The sequence below is a fragment of the Pituophis catenifer genome, unplaced genomic scaffold (assembly GCF_029215685.1).
Source record: "Pituophis catenifer annectens isolate HBS135680 unplaced genomic scaffold, rPitCat1.0.hap2 SCAF_10, whole genome shotgun sequence".
Lineage (NCBI taxonomy): Eukaryota > Metazoa > Chordata > Lepidosauria > Squamata > Colubridae > Pituophis > Pituophis catenifer.
The window spans coordinates 24,946,115-24,971,730 of NW_027256890.1; the positions used below are offsets into that span (position 1 = coordinate 24,946,115).

The window sequence follows — 25,616 nt, forward strand, 5'->3', positions numbered from 1 at the left end:
TCTCCCTCATTCTCTCTCTCTTATTCTCTCTCTCATTCTTACTTTTATTCTCTCTCTCTTTCGTTTCTCTTTCTCATTCTTTCCCTCTCATTCTCTCATTTGTTTTTCTCTCATTCATTTTTCTTTCTTTCTCATTCTCCCTCTCTCTTATTCTCTCCTTCTCTCATTCTTTCTCTTCTCTCTCTCTTTTCTCTCATTTGTTTTTCTTTCTTTCTCTCATTCTCTCATGTTTTTCTCTTTCATTTTTCTTTCTCTCTCATTCTTCCTCTCTCTTATTCTCTCCCTCTCTCATTCTTTCTCTTCTCTCTCTCTTATTCTCTCATTCATTTTTCTTTCTATCTCTTTCTCTCATTTGTTTTTCCCTCATTCATTTTTCTTTCTCTCTCATTCTTCCTCTCTCTTATTCTCTCTCTCTCATTCTTTCTTTCTCTTCTCTCTTATTCTCTCTCTCATTCTTTTTTCTCTCTCATTCTTTCTCTTATTCTCTCTCTCATTCACTTTTCTCTCATTCATTTTTCTTTCTCATTCTCTCTCTCTCTCTCTTTGTATTTTTCATGGGTCAGTTTTGTGTGTAATTGTTGGTTCTGTTTCCAGCATTCTATGTTTTTTTTCATTGCTCCTAAGGAATTTCTTGCCAAATTATGAGTTTCACTTTTCTTATGCATCAAGATTGCTATATTTAGACAGAAAGGCAGGGAGGTCATTAATTCACTTGATGGAAATTCTGAGCCTCGCCTGCTCCCTTTCAAAAGAGCAAAATGGAAATTATCTCATTTTGCAAACCAGTCTTCATTTCTTTTGCTAAAGTGCATTTCCAGCTTTACAAGTCTTTTGCGTGAAAGATGCCATGAGAACTAGGAACTTGGAACATTTTATTCCGATTAATAAAACCCAGCACGCTTAGGAAGCCTGAATTATGCCCCCTCGTGGCTGAGTGCGGTATTGCAAGGTCAAGATGGAAAATAGGACAATCTATTTCCTGATACTGAGAATAATTATTCATTGGAACGGCTTGCCTCCAAAAATTGTAGGTGATCCATCACTGGAAGTTTTTTCCCAGATGCCATCACTCTGCTAAGCAAATAATTCCCTCAATACTGTCAAACTATTCACTAAGACTGCATTACTATTAATCTTCTCATCGTTCCTATCACCCATCTCCTCCCACTTACGACTGTATGACTGTAACTTGTTGCTTGTATCCTTATGATTTATATCGATTGTTTCCTAGTATGATTTGATTGCTTATTTATTCCTTATGACTATCATTAAGTGTTGTACCATATGATTCTTGACAAATATATCTTTTATTTTATGTACATTGATAGCATATGCACCAAAGACAAATTCCTTGTGTGTCCAATCACACTTGGCCAATGAAGAATTCTAATCTAATCTAATCTAATCTAATCTAATCTAATCTAATCTAATCTAATCTAATCTAATCTAATCTGAGGTTGGACAGTCATTATCCAGAATGGTATAGGCAGGGTATCCTGTTCGGCCAGGGTTTGGACTGGAAGAGCTCTAAGATCCTTTCCAACATGGTTTTATTGTTACACAGTTATAATGGTTTCTCCCCCCCCCCGTGATTTAAACAGTATTTATTTTGTGATAAATTCTGTATAAGAATACCTATTAGCATTATCTGTTCTGATAAAGCCGCTGTATAATGGTTTCTATAGGAAATATCGCCATCTGATGGCACAGTGAGAAATTGCAGCCTCTATGGGGCAAACAGAGCAACCTTGTACAATGGAATCTACTACTACTGTATAAGAAATATTGCCTCCCGGTGGCTCAATCTGGTATTGCGACCTCAATATGGAAAATTCCTATAGATTACACGGTGCTCTGTTTGTTTGTTTGTTTGTTTGTTTGTTTATTGAATGCATATGGCCGCCTATTCGCCCATGGCGACACAAGGTGGCTTACAGAATATAAAATCACATTTAAAACAATAAAAGCTAACAAAAAGAATCAAATAAATTAATATAGTACAATATAACAAACTCAATTCGTCAGGTATTAAAGGCTCCGTGAGTAAAATAGGGCCATATAATGGAATTTAAGAGGAATGCTGCCCCTGGTGGCTCAATGTGGTACTGCAACCTCAAGACGGAAAATAGGGCAATGCAGGTAGCCCTCAATTTACGACCACAATTGAGCTCCCCCCCCATTTCTGTTGCTAAGTGAGACACTTCTTCTGTGAGTTTTGTCCCCCTTTTGCGACCTTTCTGGCCACAGGTGTGAAGTGAATCACTGCAGTGTTATTAAATTAATAACATGGTTGTTAAGTGAATCCGGCTTCCCCGTTGATTTTACTCGTCGGAGGGTTGCAAAACAGGAGACCACGTGGCCCTGCTGAAAAGACTCCAACCGTCATAAATACGAGTCAGTAGCCAAGTGTCTGAATTCTGATCACATGACCGCATGGGGATGCCGCAACGGTCATAAGTGCGAAAAATGCTCATAAGTCTCTTTTTCCATGGCAACTCCGAATGGTCGCTAAAAAAAACCTGTTGCAAGCAGAGGATTTACCTGTATAAAGGTGCCGAGTGCCTGCATTTTGATCATGTGACTGTAGGGATGCTGCATGATTGTAGAGGTGAGGATTGGTCACTTTTTTCAGGGTCATTGTAGCCAGCCTGGACTAAAAGTGGTTAATCCCAAAGATAATTTACAAGATTTATTGAGAAGAAGATAAAAGGATCGGCGGCAAGAATTCTCTACTTTTGAAGGAGAAACCTCTTGTTGTGGTCCACGGCAGCCTGCGGAGCTGGCAGCGGAGTCGGACAGTGATGAGGCTGAGGAAGAACAGGGGCCAGTCCTGGAGGCTGGGGAAGGCCCAGATGAGGACTCTGCGTCAGAGGCAGAGATGGGGCCAGGGCCATTGGGGAGTGATGTGCGGACTCCGGAGCCTCCAGAGGCTGACAGCAGAGAGGCAGAGGAACAGGAGGAGCCTGTTCCTAGTGCACGCATGAGAAGAGCTGCCAGAAGGCAGGAGCAGCTAAAGCAGAGAGGATGACTCGGGAGTAAGGCCAAGAGATGATTGGCCCCTCCCAGAAGGCTTAAAAACCAGCAATGGCTCTTGGCCTCTTTGTCGGAAAACAACCGTTGAGAGAATTGCTTCCTGTTATTTCTTCTGTTCCTGAACTGTTGCCAAGAAAAGCCTTTGGCAGTTTGCCTAATTATCCCAAGGTCAGAGATAAACTGAAGAGTGGGGTTTTGAGGAACTTTGCTTTCATTTCATTTGGAATAGGCTGAGAACGAGTTAACTCTCAGCTGTTTTAATAAAATCTGTTTGTTTTTTGGAACTGTTTTGCATTTCATATGAACTACATGGGCCTGGGTTACAACAGCCACTGTATATACAGTCGAATATCTGTAGGAGGACTAGTAGGTTCTGTAAGAGTTTTGTTTTTTTTATGTTATCCGTCTTGTAAACTCGCAGAATTTTTTTTTCTCACCATGTCTCTATACATCCAACCTAGACTGTGATTTTCTCTGTGTCATATATGTGTGTGTTTGTGGGTCTGTGCATAATTGTTATCCTTTGAGAGCCTCTCAGCCACTTTTATTTTTCTGTTTTATTGTTGTGAGCCCTGAGTCCTCTCGGAGAAAGGGCAGCATATAAATCTAAACAAACAAATTAATTAATTAATTAATTTTCTGGTTAGGGCTTATTTTGGGGGGAAATAGGGTACTAAATGCATCCATCTGGCTGACAATCTTAACGGGGGCTTATTTTAGGGGTAGGGCTTATATTACGAGCATCCTGAAAAATCACGCTAGGACTTATTTTCCAGTTGGGTCTTATTTTCATGGAAACAGGGTATTCTATTAATTAATTTTATGATGTTTGTGTGTCTATATTTTTCTTGACTGTACACCGCCTTGAGTCCTACGGGAGAAAGGCGGTATAGAAATATAATAAATAAATAAATAAATAAATAAATAAATAAATAAATAAATAAATAATTCTTATTTTATTCTTAATCTATTCTACTCTACTCTATTCCACTCCCATGTAAGGAATGCCTTCATTTTCTTACATGTTTTTATAAGAAACTAGGAAAACGTCTTATCTCATTTGCGAAGGAAGAGGCAGATTAAAGCTCTGGGGTTGTTTGGAAACCAGGCGACTTGATAATAATCTGAGGATCAGCTCAGAGACTTAGTTTCACCCATCATGCTTAGCCAGTTTAGCAGAAACGGCTCCAATTCCTGCCCACCTCTTCTAGTACACACCTCCGCCTGAGGTTGTGCCAAATTGTGGTGGCAAGTGACAAAGTGACAAGACAAAGGTGCCCAGGATACATAATTTTAATTAGCAATTTTATGATGTTTGTGTGTCTATATTTTTCTTGACTGTATACCGCCTTGAGTCCTACGGGAGAAAGGCGGTATAGAAATACAATAAATAAATAAATAAAATAATGACCCAATTCTCACATCGCAGTCAGTCCTAAGTATTTACTTTTGGTTTAGTGTGGAGTATTTATGCTTGTGTGGGAAAATTTCCATGAGTTTCTGACCAGAAAAAGAGGCTGTCCTTCCTGAGAATGCTCAGGAAGATAAATCTATCTCGGCATCTCCTTCTGTCCTACTATCGCAGCACCATTGAGAGTGACATACGGCATTCTTGCATGGTACGGGAGCAGCTCTGTTAGCAGACAAAAAAGCTCTACAGAGAATTATTAAAACTGCCCAGAATATCATCGGGCTCCAGCTACCAGCCCTGGACGACAACTTCGCATCTCGCTGTTTGAGAAAGTTGCCTAACATTCTCAGAGTCTCTTCCCATCCTGCTTAACAATCTTTTTTGGACTGTTGCCTTCCGGCAGAAGATACAGAACAATTCAAACTCGGAACCACATGTCTTCTGAATAGTTTTTATCCCAGAGCTATAATTGCACTCAACAACGAATTAAAGGGCCACCATCAGTGAGCTGTTGGATGGAATTACTTGGTCTGTTGTGTGGATGTTTGGGTGGTTTAGGGGTGGGGAATTTGTGGTGGGTGGATGGGGGGGGGGTGTTTGGGGATTGTTATGTGTGTTGGACACGGTCTTTAGGTGTTAAGTGAATTTTGTTGTATGGGTATACTGTGTATACACGTACAATGACAATAAAGTTATTATTATTATTAGCAACAGAAATTTTGGCTTCATTTGTGGTCGTAAGTTGAGGACTACCTATAACTCATTTCCTACATTGGCCCAAGCCATAATATGTACTCTCCACCTTTTAAGTCTTTAACTTTTAACGTTTTAGCCTTTTTTAAATTCTGTTTTTTACTTGGTTCTTATTTATGCTTTTATAATCATTTTTTTTTAAATAAGAGAGCCACTTTGGCCTAGTGGTTAAGGCACCAAGCTAGAAAACAGGAGGCCATGAGTTCAAGTCCCGCCTTATCCATGAAAGCCAGCTGGATGCCTCTGGGCCAATCACCGGGAAAACCTTAAGCATTTTGAAAGCCAGCTTGGGGGGGGGTGATTTGGGTCACTCCCTCTCTCAGCCCAACCTACCTCACAGGAATGTTATTGTGGGGAAAATAGGAGGAGGAAGATATGTTGGATATGTTTTCCACCTTGAGTTATGGGTAAAAATAATAAAAGTCAGGATACAAATTAAATTAAGTCTTTTTTTTTATAATTGTAGACTTCCCAGAGTCACTTTGGTGAGATGGGCAGTGCAGAAATGTCCACAAATCTTTTTTTTTAATTTTCTTTTAATAGAAACATTTCATCTTTCATTAAACAGTGTGAGTACATATTTTTGCATCATAACTTAAAATTTACCACCATATTCATTATTTGTATCTATTCTTATATTACTACTAACACTTAACATACCTACTATCGTAACATTTCTCTTCTTAACTTATTTCCCTATACATTACTTACATATTTTTTCCTCTAACCACTGATAAAATAACTCCCATATATTGTAATAATCAGATTCTTCCTTTCCTTTAATCGCAAGTGTTAATCTATTCATTTCTGCACATTCTAATATTTTCTTAATCACATTTTCATCCGTAGGGATCTCTTCATTTTTCCAATTTCGTGCAAATCAATTCTAGCTGCAGCTATGACATGAATAATCAAGTATACATTTTCTTTACTATAAGCTTCTGGTAGAATCCCCAACAAGAACAGTTCAGGTTTTAAATCGATCTGTTGGTGCGTCATCTTCTCCAACCACATTATGTGTAGCCAAGCTGTAAAATTGTTTGGGAAATGAATGGATGCAAAGCTGAAAAATTACAGCTATCAGCTCTAGAATGCACCACTAGAGGGCAGCAAAAACCCACGAAAAAATATATATATCAAAGTCTTCAGCCCTCTAGTGGCCATGCAGGGTTTGGCAGGCCGACTCTGGTGCTGTATACTTAGTCAACCGAATAAAGATGCGCTTAAAAATCATTCAGCTCAAAGCAGAGGGATCAAATTCAATTAAAAGGCATCTTTTCCATTTTTTTTAACAGAGTAAAAAGCTGAGTAATTTTCCGGACAGGAAAAAACAGGGATGCAGGCATTAAATAAATCAATATTAATAAAATCAGGTTTGTCCTGGCCAGCTCTGCAATCTGGAAAAAAATTAAATTAAATATCGACGTATCTTTATGCTGGCGTTTGATAGCCGATCAAGAATACCGACAGGGGAAAATAATAATAATTAAAAAAAAAAAAAACCTCACCCACTTCGCCTCTTTCCGTAAATATTCCGAGGCCGTTCGGCTATTTTCGTCTCAAGGAAGGAAAAAAAAAACAAGAAGGTTCGGGTATTTCCGACTTACAGCCGAATGCTTTTCCCTTTTTTTTTTTTTTTTTTTAAATACCGTGCCCATCGATTTCCGGAAGTGCTTTATTTATTTATTTTCCCGTCTTTTTCCCCCCCCTTGACTTTCCGTCCAATCGCAAAGCGTTTACCGCCCTTCACCCCGCCCCTTTCTCCTCCCCCTTTTATTTCTTTATTTATTTTCCCCCCACCCGCCTTCCTCGTCTTTTTTTTTTTTCCCCTCAGCCAATCAGATCGCCGCTCAGCCTCTTCGGCTTTTTCCGCCAACCGTGGGAAGCGTCCCCGGGAGCTTGTCGCCTCCGCCGCCGCTGCCTTTGGTGGCCCCGTTCGGCTGTTTCCGGCAGCTCGGCGGAAGTTGCCGAAGCCCGGCTGAGGCGGCCATATTGGGAGCCGCCGCTGTGTGAATCCGAGGGGCGGCAAGTTGCACCGGCGGCGGAGGAAGGAAGGAAGGAAGACGGTGCCGGACTTTACCCCCCGGCGGGGCTTGGCGACGTCCAACCGGCCCAAGACTCGCTTCAAACGGCCGGCTTTTTTTTTTCTTCCGGCGCGGCCTAGTCTCTAGCGCCTCATCCCCGGCCTCGCGTGATCCAGCAAGCCGGGCACCCTGCACCCTAGCCCGGCTTGGAAAGGGAACCTTATGCCGGGTCGGTAGTCGTGCCTTCCGACCGCCCAGTGAGCCCAGCTTCCCCCATGCTGGTGGCTTGGCCGCCCCCCTCGCCCTGAGGAGGAGGAGGAGGAGGAAAAAGGAGAGGAGGAGGAGGAAGACACCCCCCCCCCCGACCTCTTCCAGCTGGGCCAGGGAGCAGGAAGAGGGGAAGGCGGCTGAGCAGCTGGGGGGAGCCCCCCTCGGGCCTTTGCCAAGGGGAGCCATGTCGAACAGCGGCCGCAGCCCCCTGCCCACCGTGACGGAGAACCTGGAGCAGGTAAAGAGGGGGAGGGGGAAGGGGAGGCAAAATGTAGATTGGGGTGGGGGGGGGCTAAGAGCAATTACTGGGGGAGGGGTCGTCTTTGGGGGGGACCCCCAAATTGAAGACCTCTGGGTGGCTTGAAACCTCTGCCCCACCTAAGCTGGGTGGGGGTGGGGGTGGGGAGAGGTTTAAATGCCCCCCCTCCCATTCTGGTGGGGGAGGGGAGAGAAAAAAGGTGTTGAGGGACACACACACACACCCAAAAAAATCCCCTCCTGTTGCTGGAGCTGAGTCCCAAGAAGGAGGAGCAGGCCCTGCACAGGTGGCAGCCTTAATTGGGGTGGGGGGAGGTGGGAGGATTTGGGGGGGGTTAAGATCTGTTTCTTCTAAGGTTTGAGAGAAGGAGGGGGGGAGGCTGGGATTCTGCCCCCCCCACACTCAAAGCTGCCCCCCCCATACTCTTGGCAATGGGCAATTGAGAGGAAGGTTTGAGAGAAGGAGGGGATGAAGCTGGGATGCTGCCCCCCCCACTCTTGGCAAAGGGCAATTGGGAAAAGGAGGGGATGAAGCTGGGATTCTGCCCCCCCCACCCCCATTCTTGGCAAAGGGCAATTGAGAGGAAGGTTTGGGAGAAGGAGGGGATGAAACTGGGATGCTGCCCCCCCCACCCCACAAACACACAAAGCTGCCCCCCACCCACTCTTGGCAAAGGGCAATTGGGAGAAGGAGGGGATGAAGCTGGGATTCTGCCCCCTCCCTACAAAGCTCTCCCTCTCCCCACTCTTGGCAAAGAGCAATTGAGAAGGAATGGCCTGGCTGGCTGGCTGGCTTGCTTGCTTGCATCGAGGCAGAGAAACGGGGCAGGGGGGCTTTGCTGTGTTTATTTTATTTATTTTATTTTTTATTTGTCAAGCATGTCTGAGAAAACAAGTATAAAGAAGAACATGACCTATAAACAGGTATAAGTATATATACATAATAAATGAGTAATGGGCAAGGGGTAACTTCGCCGCATACCCCCCCCCACCTCACATCACCGGTTTTCTGAATTTTGTGTGTCTGAATTTTGGGAATGAATTGAGGGGGTTGGGGTGGGGGGGGGGTTTCCTTGGCTTCGTCCCTCTGTGCCCCCCCCCCACACACACACATTCAAAAAGAACCCCTTTGCCAGCGGGTGCTGAAGGAAGGGGTTGCATTTGCTTTTCCTTTTAAAACTGGTTCTGCTGCTGGTGGGTGGGTGGGTGGGTGGAATAGTGTGTCTTTTCCCCTCCAAAATGTCTGCCTGTATTAAAAAAAAAATCTGTTCAGAAGAGGCACAGAGCCAGGCTGGGGAAACATCTGGAGGGCTGTGACGCCCCCGAGGAATGGATCTGCGCCAAGGTTTTTGGAGGAGGCTGAAAGGGGGGGGGTGTTTCTCTTCCCAAAAGGTGGGAATTTGGTGGACTTGGGAGGGAAAACTGGCTGTAAATAAAGCGATTTGCCCCTGGGGAAAGGCCTGGGGATGGGGAAAGGAACCTGTGTGGGTGAATTTCTTGGCCCTGCTTAGGATGTGGGGTGACTTTGCAAGGGTGCCTTGGTCAGCAACCAAGAGAAGAGGAGGTATGAGAATAAAGATTCTTGAATCCAAGGAAGATGCAGTGGAAGGTAATTGGCAGAGATCTTCCTCTCTTTATTTATTCTCTCTCTAGAGCAGTGTTTCTCAACCTTGGTAGCTTGAAGATGGGTGGACTTCAACTCCCAGCTGCTGGCTGGGGGATTCTGGGAGTTGAAGTCCACCCATCTTCAAGCTACCAAGGTTGAGAAACACTGCTCTAGAGGAGTAAGCAGGCTGGGAAGCTGCATTTCTAGAATCCAAAGCAGGTAATCCCCTTCTCTTGTGTTTTACATTTCAAATCTTGGGTCCAAGCTAGCAATGGCCGGTTGCAAGTGATTGTGGGTTAGATGCGATCTAAACGCTAAAGCATTAGAAAGGTGCTTAGTTATCAGTTCTTGGGGTCTGTCACAGAAAGAAGTCGTACTGTGGTTAGAACAGGGTGCCCCCAACCTTGGTGACTTTTGAAAAAAGACTCGTGGATTTTCAATTCCCAGAATCCCCCAGTCAAGCCACCATGGTGGTAAGCGTGGCTGGCTGGGGGAATTCTGGGAACTGAAGTCCGCAAGTTCTTTTAAAAAGCTGCCAAGGTTTGGACTCGCCCCTGTGTCAGAAGGTTCCTTCGCCTTTTCACGGTGAATATTTCGTGGATTATTTGGCTCCTTCCAAGGGAGAAGGCAGCTGAAGAATTTATTTATTTATTTTATTTTATTTATTTAAATTTCTATACCGCCCTTCTCCAGAATAGGACTCAGGGCGGTGAACAGCCAGAGTAAAAAACAATACATACAAAATTTAAAAACAATTTAAAATAATTAAATATTATTGGCCGTAAATTAAAATAACCCAATTTAAAATCAATTTAAAATTAACTCAGGCCAGCCCCGCTAGTTGAAATAAATGGGTTTTCAGGGCCCGACGAAAAATCCGGAGGTCTGTTATTGTACGTATCTCTGGGGGGAGGTTGTTCCAGAGGGTGGGCGCCGCCACAGAGAAGGCTCTCCCCCTGGGGGTCGTCAGCCGACATTGTCTGGCGGACGGCACCCCGAGGAGGCCCACTCTGTGCGAGCGTACTGGCCGGTGGGAGGCTATTGGTGGCAGATTGCACGGATTATTTTAAAAAGATCCAAAAACCCAGAACTTGGCTTCGTGCATGTGGGTAATCTTGCATCTGGTGTACGGGTTCTATTGAGCAATTCGTTCATTTTACTTTCATGTGGTATGGGGTGGATGCTGTGGCGTGCTGTGTAGAATCTTACTTCCATATAAAGAGTGCAGGAAGTTAAAAGAAGGTGAGGTGGCGAAACCATTCTTAAGAGCTAAGTTGATTCCTCATCTTCAGCCGAAGTCTGTCTGTCTGTCTAAAACGAGGCAAATGGGCACTTGAATCCAAAACCGGAACCTCCCTAAAAACTATGGAATAGGACAGAAGCACCCACCTGTGCAGGTAACTTTCTAATATACAAAAGTTGTACATTTTTACGAAGGTTTGACCTACCCCATTTCCCCCAAAATAAGACATTCCCCTGGTAATAAGCCCAATCAGGCTTTTGAGCGCATGGCAATAAGGCCAAGCGCTTATTTCAGGGTTCAAAAAAAATATAAAACAGGGTCTTATTTTTGGGGAAACACGGTATATTGACAACAATCCCGATGTAACTGGAAACGCTGATTTGCTGCTGGATCTACTTTAATGGCAATAACCCTTTGTGAATAGCTCACTTCAGAAATCAAAAATACTACTCCGTGCCTCTTCCAGTGTTGGACAAAACCGTGTCCTTATTTTCCTATCCGTTGCAGGACAGGGATTGTAATAGTAGCCAGGTTTCAAAATTAAGCTGGTAGTTTGTTTTGCCAGGGTTTGTTAGGTGAACTGATGCCTCGCGTCGAGCATTTTATAAACCGTGGTTTACAAGCGGCTGGGTTTATATAACGTTCCAAGGCCGGACCAGAGTTAACCCACTTGTCGCTTTAATGCGTCCGGTCATCCCAGGCAGGTCTGTCTTAGAGTCACCACTTGTTGCTTCTCTGTGTTTTCGCAAAACATTGGATTAAAAAGCCGGCATATGAAATCCCCCACGTTAAATACATGTTATGAATTGCTCCTTGCTAACTTTCCTTACCGTTGTTTTCAAATGAAGCATATTTCAAAGAAAAGAATGCAGAGAAGGAGAAGACATGTAAAAAAAAAAGAAAAGAATGAAAGGATCAAATGCAAATAGATAGAAATAATGGGGGTGTCCTTTCGCTTTTCTTTCTTTGCCTTGTGGATAGAACTGAGATGTTAAGATTTGGGATTAAGGGAGGCAGAATGGTGTACATTTTGGGAATATTTGACTGGGGAATTCTGGGAGTTGAAGTCCACACTTCTTAAAAGTTCCCGAGCTCAAGAAACACCCGTACAGTACACAGGATGAGAAGGAACCGAAAGTTCATTTCTTGCCTGATCTTTTCAGGATGGAATTGGGGATAGAATGACGGACAGGTGGTTTGAATTCTGTGGAGGACAAATGCATGCAAAACCTGCTTTTTCCCCCAGTGAGAGATTCCTCAGCTTTTATTAGGCGACAACTTCCGTCTTAAGCAAGCATGGTAAAAAGACTGGAGATTTATTTTTAAAAAATTATACTTCAACCAGGACAAGGGGGAGTCAGTTGGCGAGTCCTTGGGAAGAACGAGGGGTCTCCAAATAGTTCTGAAAAGAGGCGATCTGCTCTCATCACGGATTTTCTTCTGCCAAGGGAGCCGAGTAAATAGCTGGAGGTACTCAGACCCTCGGGGAAAATGCCTACCACTGCTTCCTCTGGGTACCGCTTGCACGGAGAAGTCATATGGATCCATTGCGCCTTTCCTCCTACACATGTTTCTTGGCTGCCCACAGACCCAGTGTTAGCTGAGAGCCGAGCAGAAAAGCTGCCTTCCCACCCTTTTTCTTTCCTCGTTCATTCCCTGCACGCAAGTCTCTTTTTCTCTCTCTTTCTCTCTCTCTCCGTCGGCTTCCTGTTTTTGTGGGTTGCTCTTCGCAGCTTCCGCAATCTCTCTTGAATTGCGTTAGAGGGGCAGTTGATTTGGGGATTGTCCCAGGTGGGCCAGTAGGAGGGAAAAAAATCCTGTTCTTTGGGGAAAGTGAGTTGTGGCTGTAGGTGAAAATTGCACCCCCCCCCAATTTAGAAAGCCAGGGGAATCATCATCCTGCTAGTGGGACCCCCCTCACACACACACACTTGATTGTCATTGGCTTTTGTGTGTCTTTCAGCCGGGAGCAGTCCATGAGTTGTCCACCGTTTTTGAGTTTTTCTGGTAGAAGATAGGAAACGTTGGGGGGGGGAGGACCCAATGACAGGTAGTCCTCGACTTATGACAGTTGAGCCCAAAATTTCTCTGGCTAAGCAGTTGTTAAGCGAGCTTTGCCCCCATTTTACAACTTTCCTTGCCACATTTATGATGATTATTATTATTTTTCAGTTGCTTTTTTTATTTATTTATTTATTTTATTTTAATTTGATTTATATGCCGCCCTTCTCCGGAGACTCAGGGCGGCTTACAATGCGTTAAGCAATAGCCTTCATACTTTTGTATATTTATACAGAGTCAGCTTATTGCCCCCACAAACTGGGTCCTCATTTAACCTACCTTAGAAAGGATGGAAGGCTGAGTCAACCTTGAGCCTGGTAAGATTCGAACCTGCAGAAATTGCAGGCAGCTGTGTTAATAACAGGGTGCATTAAACCACTGTACTACCAAGGCTCTTTTTGCCCTCCTAAAAGAGTTGGATTGGGTGGCTTTTCGGCCGCAAGATGCTATTTCTCTTATTTTTATTTGGAAAGTCATGCCCTCCTGGGCTCTAATATCTTATGCTTCCTTGAACTATTACTAAGGGCTAATTTATTATTATTAGTCCGATTTATATGCCGCCCTTCTCTGTAGACTCAGGGTGGCTTACAATGCATTATAGCAATAGCCTGCATATTTTTATGTATATACCTGCTTATTAGGGCTTTCGCCCACCCCTAAGCGGCGGTGTTCTATACAAAGCTGGCTTATTGCCCGCACAATCCGGGTCCTCAATTTACTTACCTCGAAAGGATGGAAGGCTGAGTCAACCTTGAGCCTGGTGAGATTTGAACTCGCACTAATTGCAGGCAGCTGGCAGCTAAGTGCTAGCACTTAACAGCACTTAGTTCGCTGCACCACTGAGGCTCTTATTAATTAACCCAAGGGCAGCTGTTAGATCTGGTTTGTCCTCGCAAGGCAGATTCCAGAGACGGGAAGTTTTACCAGAGACCCCCGAAAGTGGCTGAGAGCAAGCCATTTCTGGATTTTGGCCAGGATTGGTTTTGATTTCCAGTCTTTTTAACTGTGACACTCAATCTCGATCAGGTTTTTCGCTTTCTGAACCATCAAACAGCCCTGTTCCTGTGAGGCATACATTTTACACCTTGACTGTTGTCAAGGAAGCCATCCTGACTGCCCATCTTTTAAGATTCTCCTCCCCCCCCCGTAAACGGAAATTTGCGGAATTTTACCAAATCGAAATAGTCCCCCCATTTCAAACTTTCTACCGTAGTTAAAAGGAAATCTCCATCACGCCTCCGCTGTCCAAAAAACTCTTAGCGAACCAGGAAATTCAGGTTGGTCCCCGTCGCTTGATAATCATCGAGCCATCAAAAGGTTTTAAGTTTCGGTTCGTTGCACAGCCAGATGTTCAGACTGGATTTGAGACTTTTTGTCTGCCTTGTTGAGTCCTTCCCAAGGCCCTGGGAGAGGCAGATGTGGATGCTGGTTGGTGTGAAAGGTTTCTTTTCAGGATGTAAGCTGTTCCGAGTCGAGCTGCCTTTTGCAATTGACCGATGATGGTGGGATTTGTCAATGCCGATGGTGTTTTAAGTGGCACTCCAGTTGTTTATCCTTTATTGATACTGTTTCGCTTGCATATCCTGCTTTTAGAGGTGGTTTTCATTAATAACATCCATGTTTGTGTTGTTTTATAGCACACTAAGCCATAAACCCCATCTTACAATGATATTAGGTTTGTAGACTGTCCTTTTAAAAAAAAATAACACTGATTTTGTGCAGGGTCTGCGTTATGTAGCTTTCTCAAAGCCTCACAACTAGGATGCTTTTCATGGTGGTATTTCATCCAGATGTTGGGGAGGGATGGAAGCCCCTCAAATTACTAGCCAGCATGGAGAGTCTGGCTGCCGCTGTTGATCATTCAGCAGGCATTAAGTTGAGAAGAGCTGAGCTGGCCCTGATGTGGGATCAAAGCTCCCCAAACTCATCTACCTCACAGGGTTATTGTGTATAACAAACGGGGAGGAGGGGGAAACATTTATATGAAAGCTCAGATTGTGAATTCCCTCCCCTCTAGAAAAGTTCTGGAGTACTTGATCCGTTTCGCTTTAAAGAAAGAAAGGTTTAATCTCCTATTTTGACTCCGCTGTTCGAAATTTAATTTATACAATTATTATTTTTTTTTGGAGATCGCCATTAAGACCATTAATGTTACCTTTTGCATTTTGTCCATCGCCATTTCTTTATCATTAAGCCACCAGCCTTTTTAAAATCTATTTATTAGCATCCTCTTCAGCCTTTATTTTGCGGCCGTTAAGACGTTAGTAAGATTTGGATCCCGCTTGGAAAACGACAGCCTGTGCATAATAATCCCTATTTTATTGGGGGGGAATTAAACATACACAGACACCAAGCATTGGTTATTACCTGCAAGAGAATAAGGTTGAGAATAAACTCAGAAGTGGCAGCCAAGAGTATGTCTTTCCTCTATTAAGCCCTGCTGGATTCTCAATTGTTGGAGATTTTAAACGAGAGGGAAAAAAAAATACAGAGGATAAAAGAGGGCAAAACAGAGAGGGAGTCACGCTCAGTTTTATGACCTTTTCCACCCCACGTTTAAGCAAATCGCTGCAGTTGCTAAGTGAATCATACGGTCATTAAGCAGACCCAGCTTCCCCATTGACTCTGATTGTCAGAAGGCTGGCTGGGAAAGTCACAACCGGCAATCACATGATCCCGCACCTGTGCTTAAATCCATGCTGGTTTTCAAGGGCCTGGATGATGGTGATGATGACGACGACGTAAGGTAGAGATGCTGAGGCGTTGTAAGTACAAGCGCCGCCATTTTAGCTTTGGAGGGTCACCGAACGAATGGTTTGTAAGTCAAGGACTCCCTCAGGATGAGCCTCTGTGTCTTTCCTACTTTTCCATGGGTGACTCAGCCCAGCCCTTGCTGGCTTAAGACCAGAGCTTCTCTCCAAAGTACCTAGCTTCTATAGAATAACAAGAGTCGGAAGGGACCTTGGAGGTCTTCTAGTCCAACCCCCTGCTCAGGCAGGAGACCTTTTCTCACCCAAAATGGCTGCCCAGTCTCTTCTTGGAAAAAAACGCTCAACGTTCACAACTTCTGGAGGCCGTTTGTTCCCCTGCTTAATTGTCCTCACCGTTCAGAAGTTTCTCCTTAGTTCTGGGGTCGATTAATTTCCATCCGCTGCTTCTTGTCCTGCCTTCGGGTGCTTTGGGGGACAGGTGGGACCCTCCCCCCTCTTCTTTGGGGCAGCCCCCCTCCAATATTGGAAGAGTGCCATCGTGTCCTTCTCCAGACTAGACGTTCCTGGGTTCCTGCAGCCGTTCTTTCGTAAGTTTTCCGCTTCCATCGGCCTCCTCCTTATTTTTCTCAGTCTGAACACGCAGTTAACTTCAGGCCTGGGTTCTCCTCTCTCCATAGCATGTGTCTTAGCAACGGGGCCTAAAAAGAATGGCTAACGTGCAAGTGCGACATGTACAACAGCATCCTAAATATATCCCTAGCATCCCTTATGTTAAGGGGGAGTCACACACACACACAAAAAAATGAATAGGGGGGGGAGGGAAGCAAAAAAAAAAAAAAAACCCACCCCAAAATCTCAAATTCAGCTTTTGTTCTTGTTAATCTGAGACTTGGGGGGGGGGGGGTGGTATCTCAGTCTTTCTGGACTGCTTGGTTTTAAGCCAAGGTTCAAAGCACCCCATCTATTTAAACGCAACGTTTCGCCCTCGTCTCATTTGCAATTTCTCGTCGGCTTCTCGAAAACGACTAAATTTGGCTGACATTTAGTCGTGACTGCTACGAAACGGGCGTCTCCACCCCAAACCTTTCCTTTTTGCTTGTTTGAAGCTACAGTTGTCGAGGGCTAGAAAAAGAAGGGATGCCATATAGGGACGCGGTGGCTCAGACGCTGAGCTTGTCGATCAAAAGGGTAGGCAGTTCAGCGGTTCGAATCCCTAGTGCTGCCGCGTAACGGGGTGAACTCCTGTGACTTTTGCCAACCTAGCAGTTCGAAAGTAGGTAAAAAAAAAACATGCAAGTAGAAAAAATAGGGACCCCCTTTGGTGGGAAGGGAACAGCGTTCCGTGCACCTTTGGCGTTGAGTCATGCCAGCCACATGACCACGGAGACGTCTTCGGACAGCGCTGGCTCTTTGGCTGTGAAACAGAGATGAGCAGCGCCCCCTAGAGTCAGGAACGACTAGCACATATGTGCCAGGGGAACCTTTACCTAGAAAAAGAAGGCACAATCCGGTGCAGCTGTCACACGTAACTGTTCAAGTTTAACAGCTGGAATTTTAATGTATTTGGGACTCCCCTCCTCTCATTCACCCACCAAGCTTTACCTGTGGGGGTTCCATTGTTTCCCTCCCCTCCCTACACAGCTAGTCCTCGACTTACGATCACAATACGAGCCCCCCCTCCCTACACAGCTAGTCCTCGACTTACGAGCCCAATATTTCCATTGCTTAAAGGAGACAGTTGTTAAGCGAGTCCTGCTCCATTTTACGACCTTGCCCTGCAGTTGTTCAATTAGTAACCTGGTTATTAAGTGAATCCGGCTTCCCCCATTGACTTTGCCTGTCCGGAAGGTCGCCAAAGGGGATTGCGTGACCTTGGGACGCTGCGGCGGTCATAAGTACGAGCCAGTTGGCAAACGGCTGAATTCTGATCACCAAAGGGAGGTGCAACAGTGCCATTAAAAGAGCGAAAACTGATCGTAAGTTCCTTTTTTTTCAGTGCTGTTCTAACTTGGAATTGTCACTAAATGAATAGTAAGTTGAGGACTCTCTGTACATGTAGAATATTGTTCATTTTCGCCTTTCACCACTCCCCTCCAGTAAATTCTTCCTATTTCTGTGTTAGTTTCACACTTGTTGATTCAAGCTTCTTTAAAAATGAGAAGGAAGGGGAGATTTTACTCTTTCCTTCTACCCGGATTGAATACTTATATATATATATATATATAACACGCTGCTTAAATCCTGTTACATAATGCAGCCACACAAAATTCTCTTTTTACTAGAAACTCGTGTTCCCAGAGGAGAACCGGTTTACTCGCTCAGTTGTTCCGATGCTTCTGATGGTATCTTAAGGTTCTACTGCCATTTCTTGGTTGGCCAAGCCTTACAGGGGTGGTCCAAAGACTTCGATCCATTTTTCTGTTTGAGGTTGACAGTTTGCACCCCCAAACCTCACTTGGAGGGGGATCTGGGCGTCCTTTTGGTCTTGGATACATCACCACCTCTGATCAGTTGAGGAGGAGATGGGGGGGGGCTGCCAGGAGGAGCTGGAGAAAGGCATAGAATGACGCCAGCAATTCATTCTCCTATAAAATGTGAAAAATTGGGAAGGGGGAGGAAGAAGTGGGGGGGCAACAAAATATTCTCTTGCGAAGCCCTTTTTCGTTTTTTCCTGCAGGATCTTTGAATCATCTGCTAATTACAGAGAGAGAGAGAGAGAGAGAGAGAGAGAGTAATGCGTATGACAATGGTACAATAGCTGAGTGTTGGATCTTCTAAGGATATTTATGATATGGTTGGTGATATGGCCAATCCCTGATTTAAACAAAATGACCTATCTATTTCAATGGAGGGAGGGAGGAAGGAAGGTATGGGAAGAGAGGAAGGGAAGGAAAGAGGGAGGGAAGGAAGGAACGAAGGAAGGATATGAAGGTATGGGAGGGAGAGAGCGAGGAAGTAAAAGGAAAGGAAGTAAATGGATGAAAAAGGAAAGGAAAGGAAGGAAGGATATGAAGATATGGGAAGGGAGGGAGACAGGAAGTAAAAGGAAAGGAAGTAAATGGATGAAAATGGGAAGGGAAGGGGAAGGAAATGAAGGTATGGGAAGAGAGAGGAAGGAAAGGGGAAGGAAGTAAACAAATGTAAAAGGAAAGGAGAAGGAAGGAAGGAAATGAATATGGGAAGACAGGAAAGAAAGGGAAAAGAAAGAAAAGGGATGAAAGGAAGGTATGAAGGGAGAGAGAGGAAGTGTAAGGAAAGGAAGTAAATGGATGAAAAAGGAAAGGAAGGAAGGAAATGAAGGTATGGGAAGAGAGGGAGAGGAAGTAAATGGATGAAAAAGAAAAGGGAAGGAAGGAAATGAAGATTCGGGAAGACGGAGAGGAAAGGAAGGGAAAAGAAAGAAAAGAGGGAGGAAAGGAAGATTTGAAGGGAGAGAGAGGAAGTGAAAGGAAAGGAAGTAAATGGATGAAAAAGGAAAAGGAGGAAAGGAAGGTATGGGAAGGGAGGGAGGGAGGAAGTAAAAGGAAAGGAAGTAATAATCTGCAATCCCCACTTTAGTCTCCTTTATACCCGCCAGGTACGGTGCGTCATTTTAAAAGTGCCCCCACGTTTCGTGCGTTTGCTGCCATTTCTCTCTTCCTTCACTGCTTTTTTTCCTCCCCACTGTCTCTCTCTCTAGTACAGAAAGAGGAGCCAGGAAAATGTCAGTAATTTATGGATCGCAACTTAATTGTCCCGATATCCTTTCCTTTCTTGGGTGGATGGGTGGAGAGGTAGGTGCGTAGACCTTGCATTGATCAGTTATTAGAGTATTTTATTCCTCTTATAAAGCAAGGAAGTTCCTGCACTTACAGCTTTTCTTCAGAAGGGTGGAGAAGAGAGGTAATGTTTCTTCCACCCCAAACTGGTCCGACCGGTTCTCTTAATGGTTGGTATTCTTTATTTTCCTTTTTTTCTTTAGTACTCGGAAGGAAGAGAGAAACCAGGGGGGAAAAGCAGGTAACATTAGGAGCCTCTTTAACTCTTATTTGCTGGGGCGAGAAGCACTTCTTGGCTTCCGTTTTCTGACCGTTTTTGGTGTTATTTTTGTTTTATATGTTTGTCCCTTAAATTAAAGGGGACGCGGTGGCTCAGTGGCTAAGATGCTGAGTTTGTCGATCGAAAGTTCAGTGGTTCGAATCCCTAGCACCGCGTAATGGGGTGAGCTCCCGTGACTCGTCCCAGCTTCTGCCAACCTAGCAGTTCGAAAGCAGGTAAAAAAAAATGCAAGTAGAAAAATAGGGACCCCCTTTGGTGGGAAGGGAACAGCGTTCCGTGCGCCTTTGGCGTTGAGTCATGCCGGCCACAGGACCACGGAGACGTCTTCGGACAGCGCTGGCTCTTCGGCTTTGAAACGGAGATGAGCAGCGCCCCCTAGAGTCAGGAACGACTAGCACATATGTGCGAGGGGAACCTTTTCCTTACCTTACCCTTAAATTGCTGACCTATTCCACCAGCGAATGGCACATGGGGTTTGTTGTTGGGACGCACGGGGAGTCCTTTGACTTACGACCACAATTGGGGGCAGAATTCACGCTGCTAAGCGAGGGGGCTCAGTGAGTCACACCCAATTTTACGATCTTTTTTTGCCATGGTTGTTAAGCGAACCGCTATGGTTGTTAACTGAATCGTAGATTGTTCAGTGAATCCAACTCTTCCCCCCCCCCCCACCCATTGACCTTCCTCCAAAGCAAATAGCAGATTCACTAATAATCGGTTTTATTCTTGTAAATCAAGTGCATACCGTGTTTCCCCGAAAATAAGACCCTGTCTTATAATTTTTTGAACCCTGAGATAAGCACTTGGCCTTATTTTGGGGGAGGTCTTATTATTTTGGGGCGCGTGGAGCAAGATGGGGCTCCTCTTGCCGTCTTACCTGATTTCCAGCTCTGTCTCCCTAACCCTTAAGCAGAGGAAATGGCGGGGATCGGCTGTGCATGTGGTTAAATATTTTCGGGGGGGGGTGCTTATTTTAGCGCATGCACTTAAAAGCCGGATTAGGTTTATTATCAGAGGATGTTTTATTTTCGGGGAAACGGGGTATTTATAGAGTCAGCAACCTCCTATTCCATGTTATTTATATATTTGGGTTTGTTTGTTTTTTAATTTCAATGGTCACCCATCTGCAGTCAGTGACTGTGGGCAGCTTACGATTCAGGAAATATACTACGATCAAAAGTTTAGATGTTTGCAGGTCAACGATCGTCTCACGGCGAACCCCGATTAAAAGTTTAAAAAACAATAAAAGCAACGAGCCAGTTTAAAAAAAAAACATTAAAACATCCAATTCAATATACAAGTAGTGCTTGACTTACTTGGCCGCAACTGAGTGCAACATTTCTGTCGCTAAGCGAGACAGTTGTTAAGTGAGTTTTGCCCCCCTTTTTACGACGTTTCTTGCCACCGTTGTTGAGTGAATCACATTTGTTAAGTTTGTAACACGGTGGTTAAATGATTTGACTTTGCTGGTCAGAAGGTCGGGCAACCCATGGACGCTGCAACCGTCATAAATACGAGTCAGCTGCCAAGCTTTATGAATTTTGATCGCATGACTGTGGAAAGGCTGCTGCAGTGGTCGTAAGTGTGAAAAACGGGTCACAGGTCACATTTTTGAGTGAGCTGTTGTAAATGGAGGACTACGTTGTACCCAACGTTTTTAAAAAAAAAAAAAAAAAAAAAAAAGTCAGAAACAGAAAAAAGCATTTAGGATTTAGTTCACAAAGCAAAGCAGCCTCTGGGGTGTAAATCTAGTTTTAATTAAAATTACCTGAATAGTCCAGCGAGGACTTTTTTTCCCCCCCCTGGTTCTTTATTTTTTTTATATTTATTTATTTATTTTTTATCCTTCCAATCTCTCTCGGACATAATCCGCCTTAAAGTTCCGTTTTGCAGCACGCAATGTTCTGTTACTGTTTCAGTTCAGAAAATCCACTTTTTTTAGCCCCCCCATCCCATCTATCTGGATGCACGCGTCTGGCTTCTCCTCACCGTCATATCATGGGACTTCTGCGGGACCCCGGCTGGTGGTTTTTTTAAAATTAATATTTTGAAATGGGAATAAAAGCTGCTCGCTTAGCTTTTTTTTTTTTTGCTTCGCTTCACCTTACGGCCTCAGACACGCCCGAGGAGTCTAAATCGCTGGGTTTGGGCTGGAAATTGTAACGCTGATGCATAAATTATCCAGAATTGCAGAGTTGCTTGACGTAATCCGGCTTTGCGGTTCCACAATCGAACCGGCGTAAGAACTGCAGGTCACTTGTGATAAGAAGAAAGAGTATCCCTATAGAGGCAGTCCTCGACATTTAACCATTCATTTAGTGACCGTTCGAAGCTACGGCGGCACTGAGAAAAGTGACTTATGACCGTTTTTCCACACTTATGACCGTTGCAGCATCCCCATGGTGACATGATTTTACATTCGGGTGCTCGCATTTACGACGGTTGCAGCGTCCCGGGGGTCACGTGATCCTCCTTTTGCGGCCTTCTGATGAGCAACGTCAAGGAAGAGCCTTGGTAGTACAAGGGTTTGAGGCACCCTGTTATTAAGCTGCTTAAGACCAGCTGCCTGCAATTACTGCAGGGTTCGAATCTCGCCAAGGCTCAAGGTTGACTCAGCCTTCCATCCTTTCTAAGGTAGGTGAAATGAGGACCCAGTTTGTGGGGGCAATAAGCTGACTTTGTATAAATATACAAAAGGATGAAGGCTATTGCTGAGCACATTGTAAGCCGCCCTGAGTCTTCGGAGAAGGGCGGCATATAAATCAAATTAAAAATAAAAAAAAAAAAAGCGGGGGGGGGGAGGGAACCAGAACTTGCTTAACAACTGTGTTACTAATTTAACAGCCGCCGTGATTCCCTGAATGAATGTGGCAACGGAAGGTGGTGAAATGGGACAAAACTCATTTTAACAAATGTCTCGCTTAGCGGCATACGTTTTGCGCTCGGTTGTGGCCGTAAGTCGAGGACTGCCTGTACTCTGATTGGATTGTGATCGAGGACGGCGAGCTAAGTTTTACAGGGAGTCCTCGACTTACGACGCACAATCGAGCCCAAAATTTCCATTGTGAAGCAAGACAGTTGTTAAGCGGGTTTTTGTCCTCACTTTACGACCTTTCTTGCCTCAGGTTGTTAACGTGTTGCTAAGTTAGTAACACGGGTTGTTAAGAGAATCCGGCTTCCCCCGTTGACCTTTGCTCGTCAGAAGGTCACCAAAGGGAATCACATGACCCGGGGACACTCCACCCCCCCCCCCAATCCGGTCGTAAATATGAGTCAGTTACCAAGCGTCTGAATTTTGATCATATGGACCAATGGTTGTAAGTGTGAAAGACGGTCGTAAGTCACTTTTTTCAGTGGCCTTGTGACTTCAAATAGTCACTAAGTGTACCGTTGTAACTCGAGGACAATTCTTATAGCTGAATCCTCAGTGTGTTATTTGCAATTAGTTTGTCAAGTTTCCATAGTTTGTTTGATCATTGTAGTGTGAGGGGTTGGACTAGAACAGGGGTCCCCAACCTTTCGGACCTCAGGGACCACTAAATTCATAATTTTAAATCCCGCGGACCATTAATATGATCTGACTAATGACTGGCTGGGTGGGCGTGGCTACATAGTCATGTGACTGGGTGGGCGTGGTCAACTCGATGTCACTCGCGTCGAGGGAGCGCCTCGCAGGCCTCTACTCGCCCCTCCCCTGCCAACCCCTCCTCCCCTGCCCTCCCTGGCTCCTTAGGGCCTCAACAGGAAGCAGTTGTTGGAGCTAAGCAGCCCCCACGAGAAAAAGTTGGCAAAACAGCTCAGTTCAAATTGGATCTGGCCGAGAAGGAAGCTCAGCAGAAGCACCTCACTGAGGACTAGGAGCATAGGCTTTCCAAGCAGAGGGAAGACCTGCGGGAGTGCAAGGTCAGGTACCGGCGCCTGGAGGCTCAGCGGGCTGAGATGGTCAGCCAGTTCCAGGCCACGATGCAGTCCCACTGGAACGAGGCCCTCCGGCTCTTTGCCACCAGCGGCCCTTCCCTCCAGCCTTCGCCCAAAGCCCCACACCAGGAGGCCGAAGCAGACCCCAAGTCAGAATTTCTGCCCCCCTCCGACCCACACAAAAAGACCCCGAAAGGGGAGACTCTCTGTAGCAACACAAACGTCCATTGCACGTATCCTGCCCAGGGGCCGTAGTTTGAGGACCCCTGATTTAGTGCAGTATAAAAAATGCAAATACTTTTTCTGTGGACCACCAACATTTTCTCACGGACCACCAGTTGCTGACCACTGGACCTCCAAGGTCCCTTCCAAGAATAGTTATTCTATTCTATTCTATTCTATTCTATTCTATTCTATTCTATTCTATTCTATTCTATTCTATTCTATTCTATTTTCTTTACTTTAGGCCTCAGGTCCCATCTCTGAAACTCCCCAGAGTGATTCAGTATCTGCAATATTTTCCAGATGCTTGGATTGACCTTTATTTTATCCCCATATATCGTTTTGCAGAATTAAATAATGTCATTGTTTTAAAAAGATGAGCAAAACAGGGCTCTTATCTTCTTTTTTAAAGTGTACTCCTGCCCCAAAGAAAAGGGAACATCTTTAATTTAAAAGCAAAACTTTCTGCTAGAAAGGCACACTTATAGAGCACTTCCTTCCCCCTCCCTGAAAGCTTTATTAATTTTTTTTTAAATATGCAAAGCAGCAGACGAAAACAATGGTGGGGGGGAGAGGAAATTAAGGAAGGAAAACAATATTGCGGTGTGCAAAACAAGAGCTTTCGAGAAAAATAACTTCGGTACGGATCAAAAATTAGTGACCCTTTGAACTGGAATAAAACAAAAACAAACAGCAATTCTGTCATAAAACGAGGCTGATCATTAAAATCCAAGGTTAAATTTTCAGTTTCAAACAAAAACTCCTGAAGAGTGATTTCCAATTAGATGTAGAGCTAAATAAAGTCTCTTCTTTCATCGAAGCGATCAATTCCGCCATCTGCACCAACTCCCATCACTTCCACACTGTCCACTCTTCCATTGAGGGTATATTTGAGTCCTTCCATCTTATAAAATACATTTTCTGCTCCTGTCATATATATATAAGAAAACAGTTCTTTTTCCTCCCCAAATTTAAGGGCCTTGGGGATTGAACCCAGGACCACCTGTAAACCAAGCTAGCCAGCCTCTGCATTTCTTTACTTTCCCCCAAAAGGAAATGGCTCTGGTGCTTTTTAAGCTCTCTATGAGTCAGAGGAGATAGGGAAAGGCTGTTCAAACACTCTATAATTAAGGCAGGGGAAAAAAAAAACCTGAACTATAAATTTGGGAATGTGTTTTTCGATGGGGCGGAAAAAAGCCCTTACTTAGCAGAGTTCACTTTTCTTGACCCGGCTGCAAGCGATTGAAGGCGATTCCCAGCAGACAAGGCTTCCCGAAGGCAGTTGCGCACAAAACAGGTAAAATAAAAGTCTTGTGTGAAGTTGGGGTGGTTTCTACCCCAAAATAGAAGGGAGGGTAGAACCTGTCTTGCTAAGCTGACACTGGAGAACACGAGATGCTCATCCCCGTCTGATTCATCTAGAGAAGGGGTCGGCTGAGGAATTTCTGTTCATTTTAATGGTTTTCACACTTTCCCTAGAGGTGTGTGGGACTCCCTGTCCCCCAGCCAATCCTGAATACATGTAGTTGTTGACTTACAATAGTTCATTTAGTGACCAAAGTTACAACGGCACTGGGGGGGAAAAGTGACTTACGACCATTTTTCACACTTACGATCTTTGTAGCAGCCCCATCATCATCTTCATCTTCTTTTAATAACCCCATAATCCCTTGCGGGGTGGAGTCTGGGCAATTGAATGGAGCTAGCAGAGTGTTTTACTGGCCGGATGCCTTTCCTATCACCAGAGCGGAGTTCTGTTCAGCAGATATATTCTCAGTGTGCCCAGAGAGAGAGAAATATCCGCCTCTACCTAGGATTGAACTCACAACCCTCCTGATTGCGAGGCGAGAGAGCTCCACCTCTAGGCCAACGCACCACTCCTCAGCATGATCCCACAATCATGGGATCAAAATTCAGACGCTTGGCAACCGGTTCATACTTAATGACAGTTGCAATGCCCCGGAGTCCCGTGATCCCCTTTCGCGAGCAAAATCAACGGGGGGATGCCTGGCTCGCTTAACAACCATGTTTTCTCACTTATCACCTGCAGGGATTCACTTAAGTGTGA

The 25,616-nt window shown here is 44.7% G+C and overlaps 1 protein-coding gene across 1 annotated transcript in view; it reads left to right on the forward strand.

Moving 5' to 3' along the window:
* The first annotated feature begins 7,218 nt into the window (after positions 1–7,218).
* Positions 7,219–25,616, forward strand: part of MARK2 (microtubule affinity regulating kinase 2) — a 127,131-nt gene continuing 108,733 nt past the window's right edge. The window contains 1 exon segment of the mRNA XM_070950945.1: positions 7,219–7,729. Coding sequence (XP_070807046.1) covers positions 7,676–7,729 — 54 coding nt within the window. The 5' untranslated portion in view covers positions 7,219–7,675.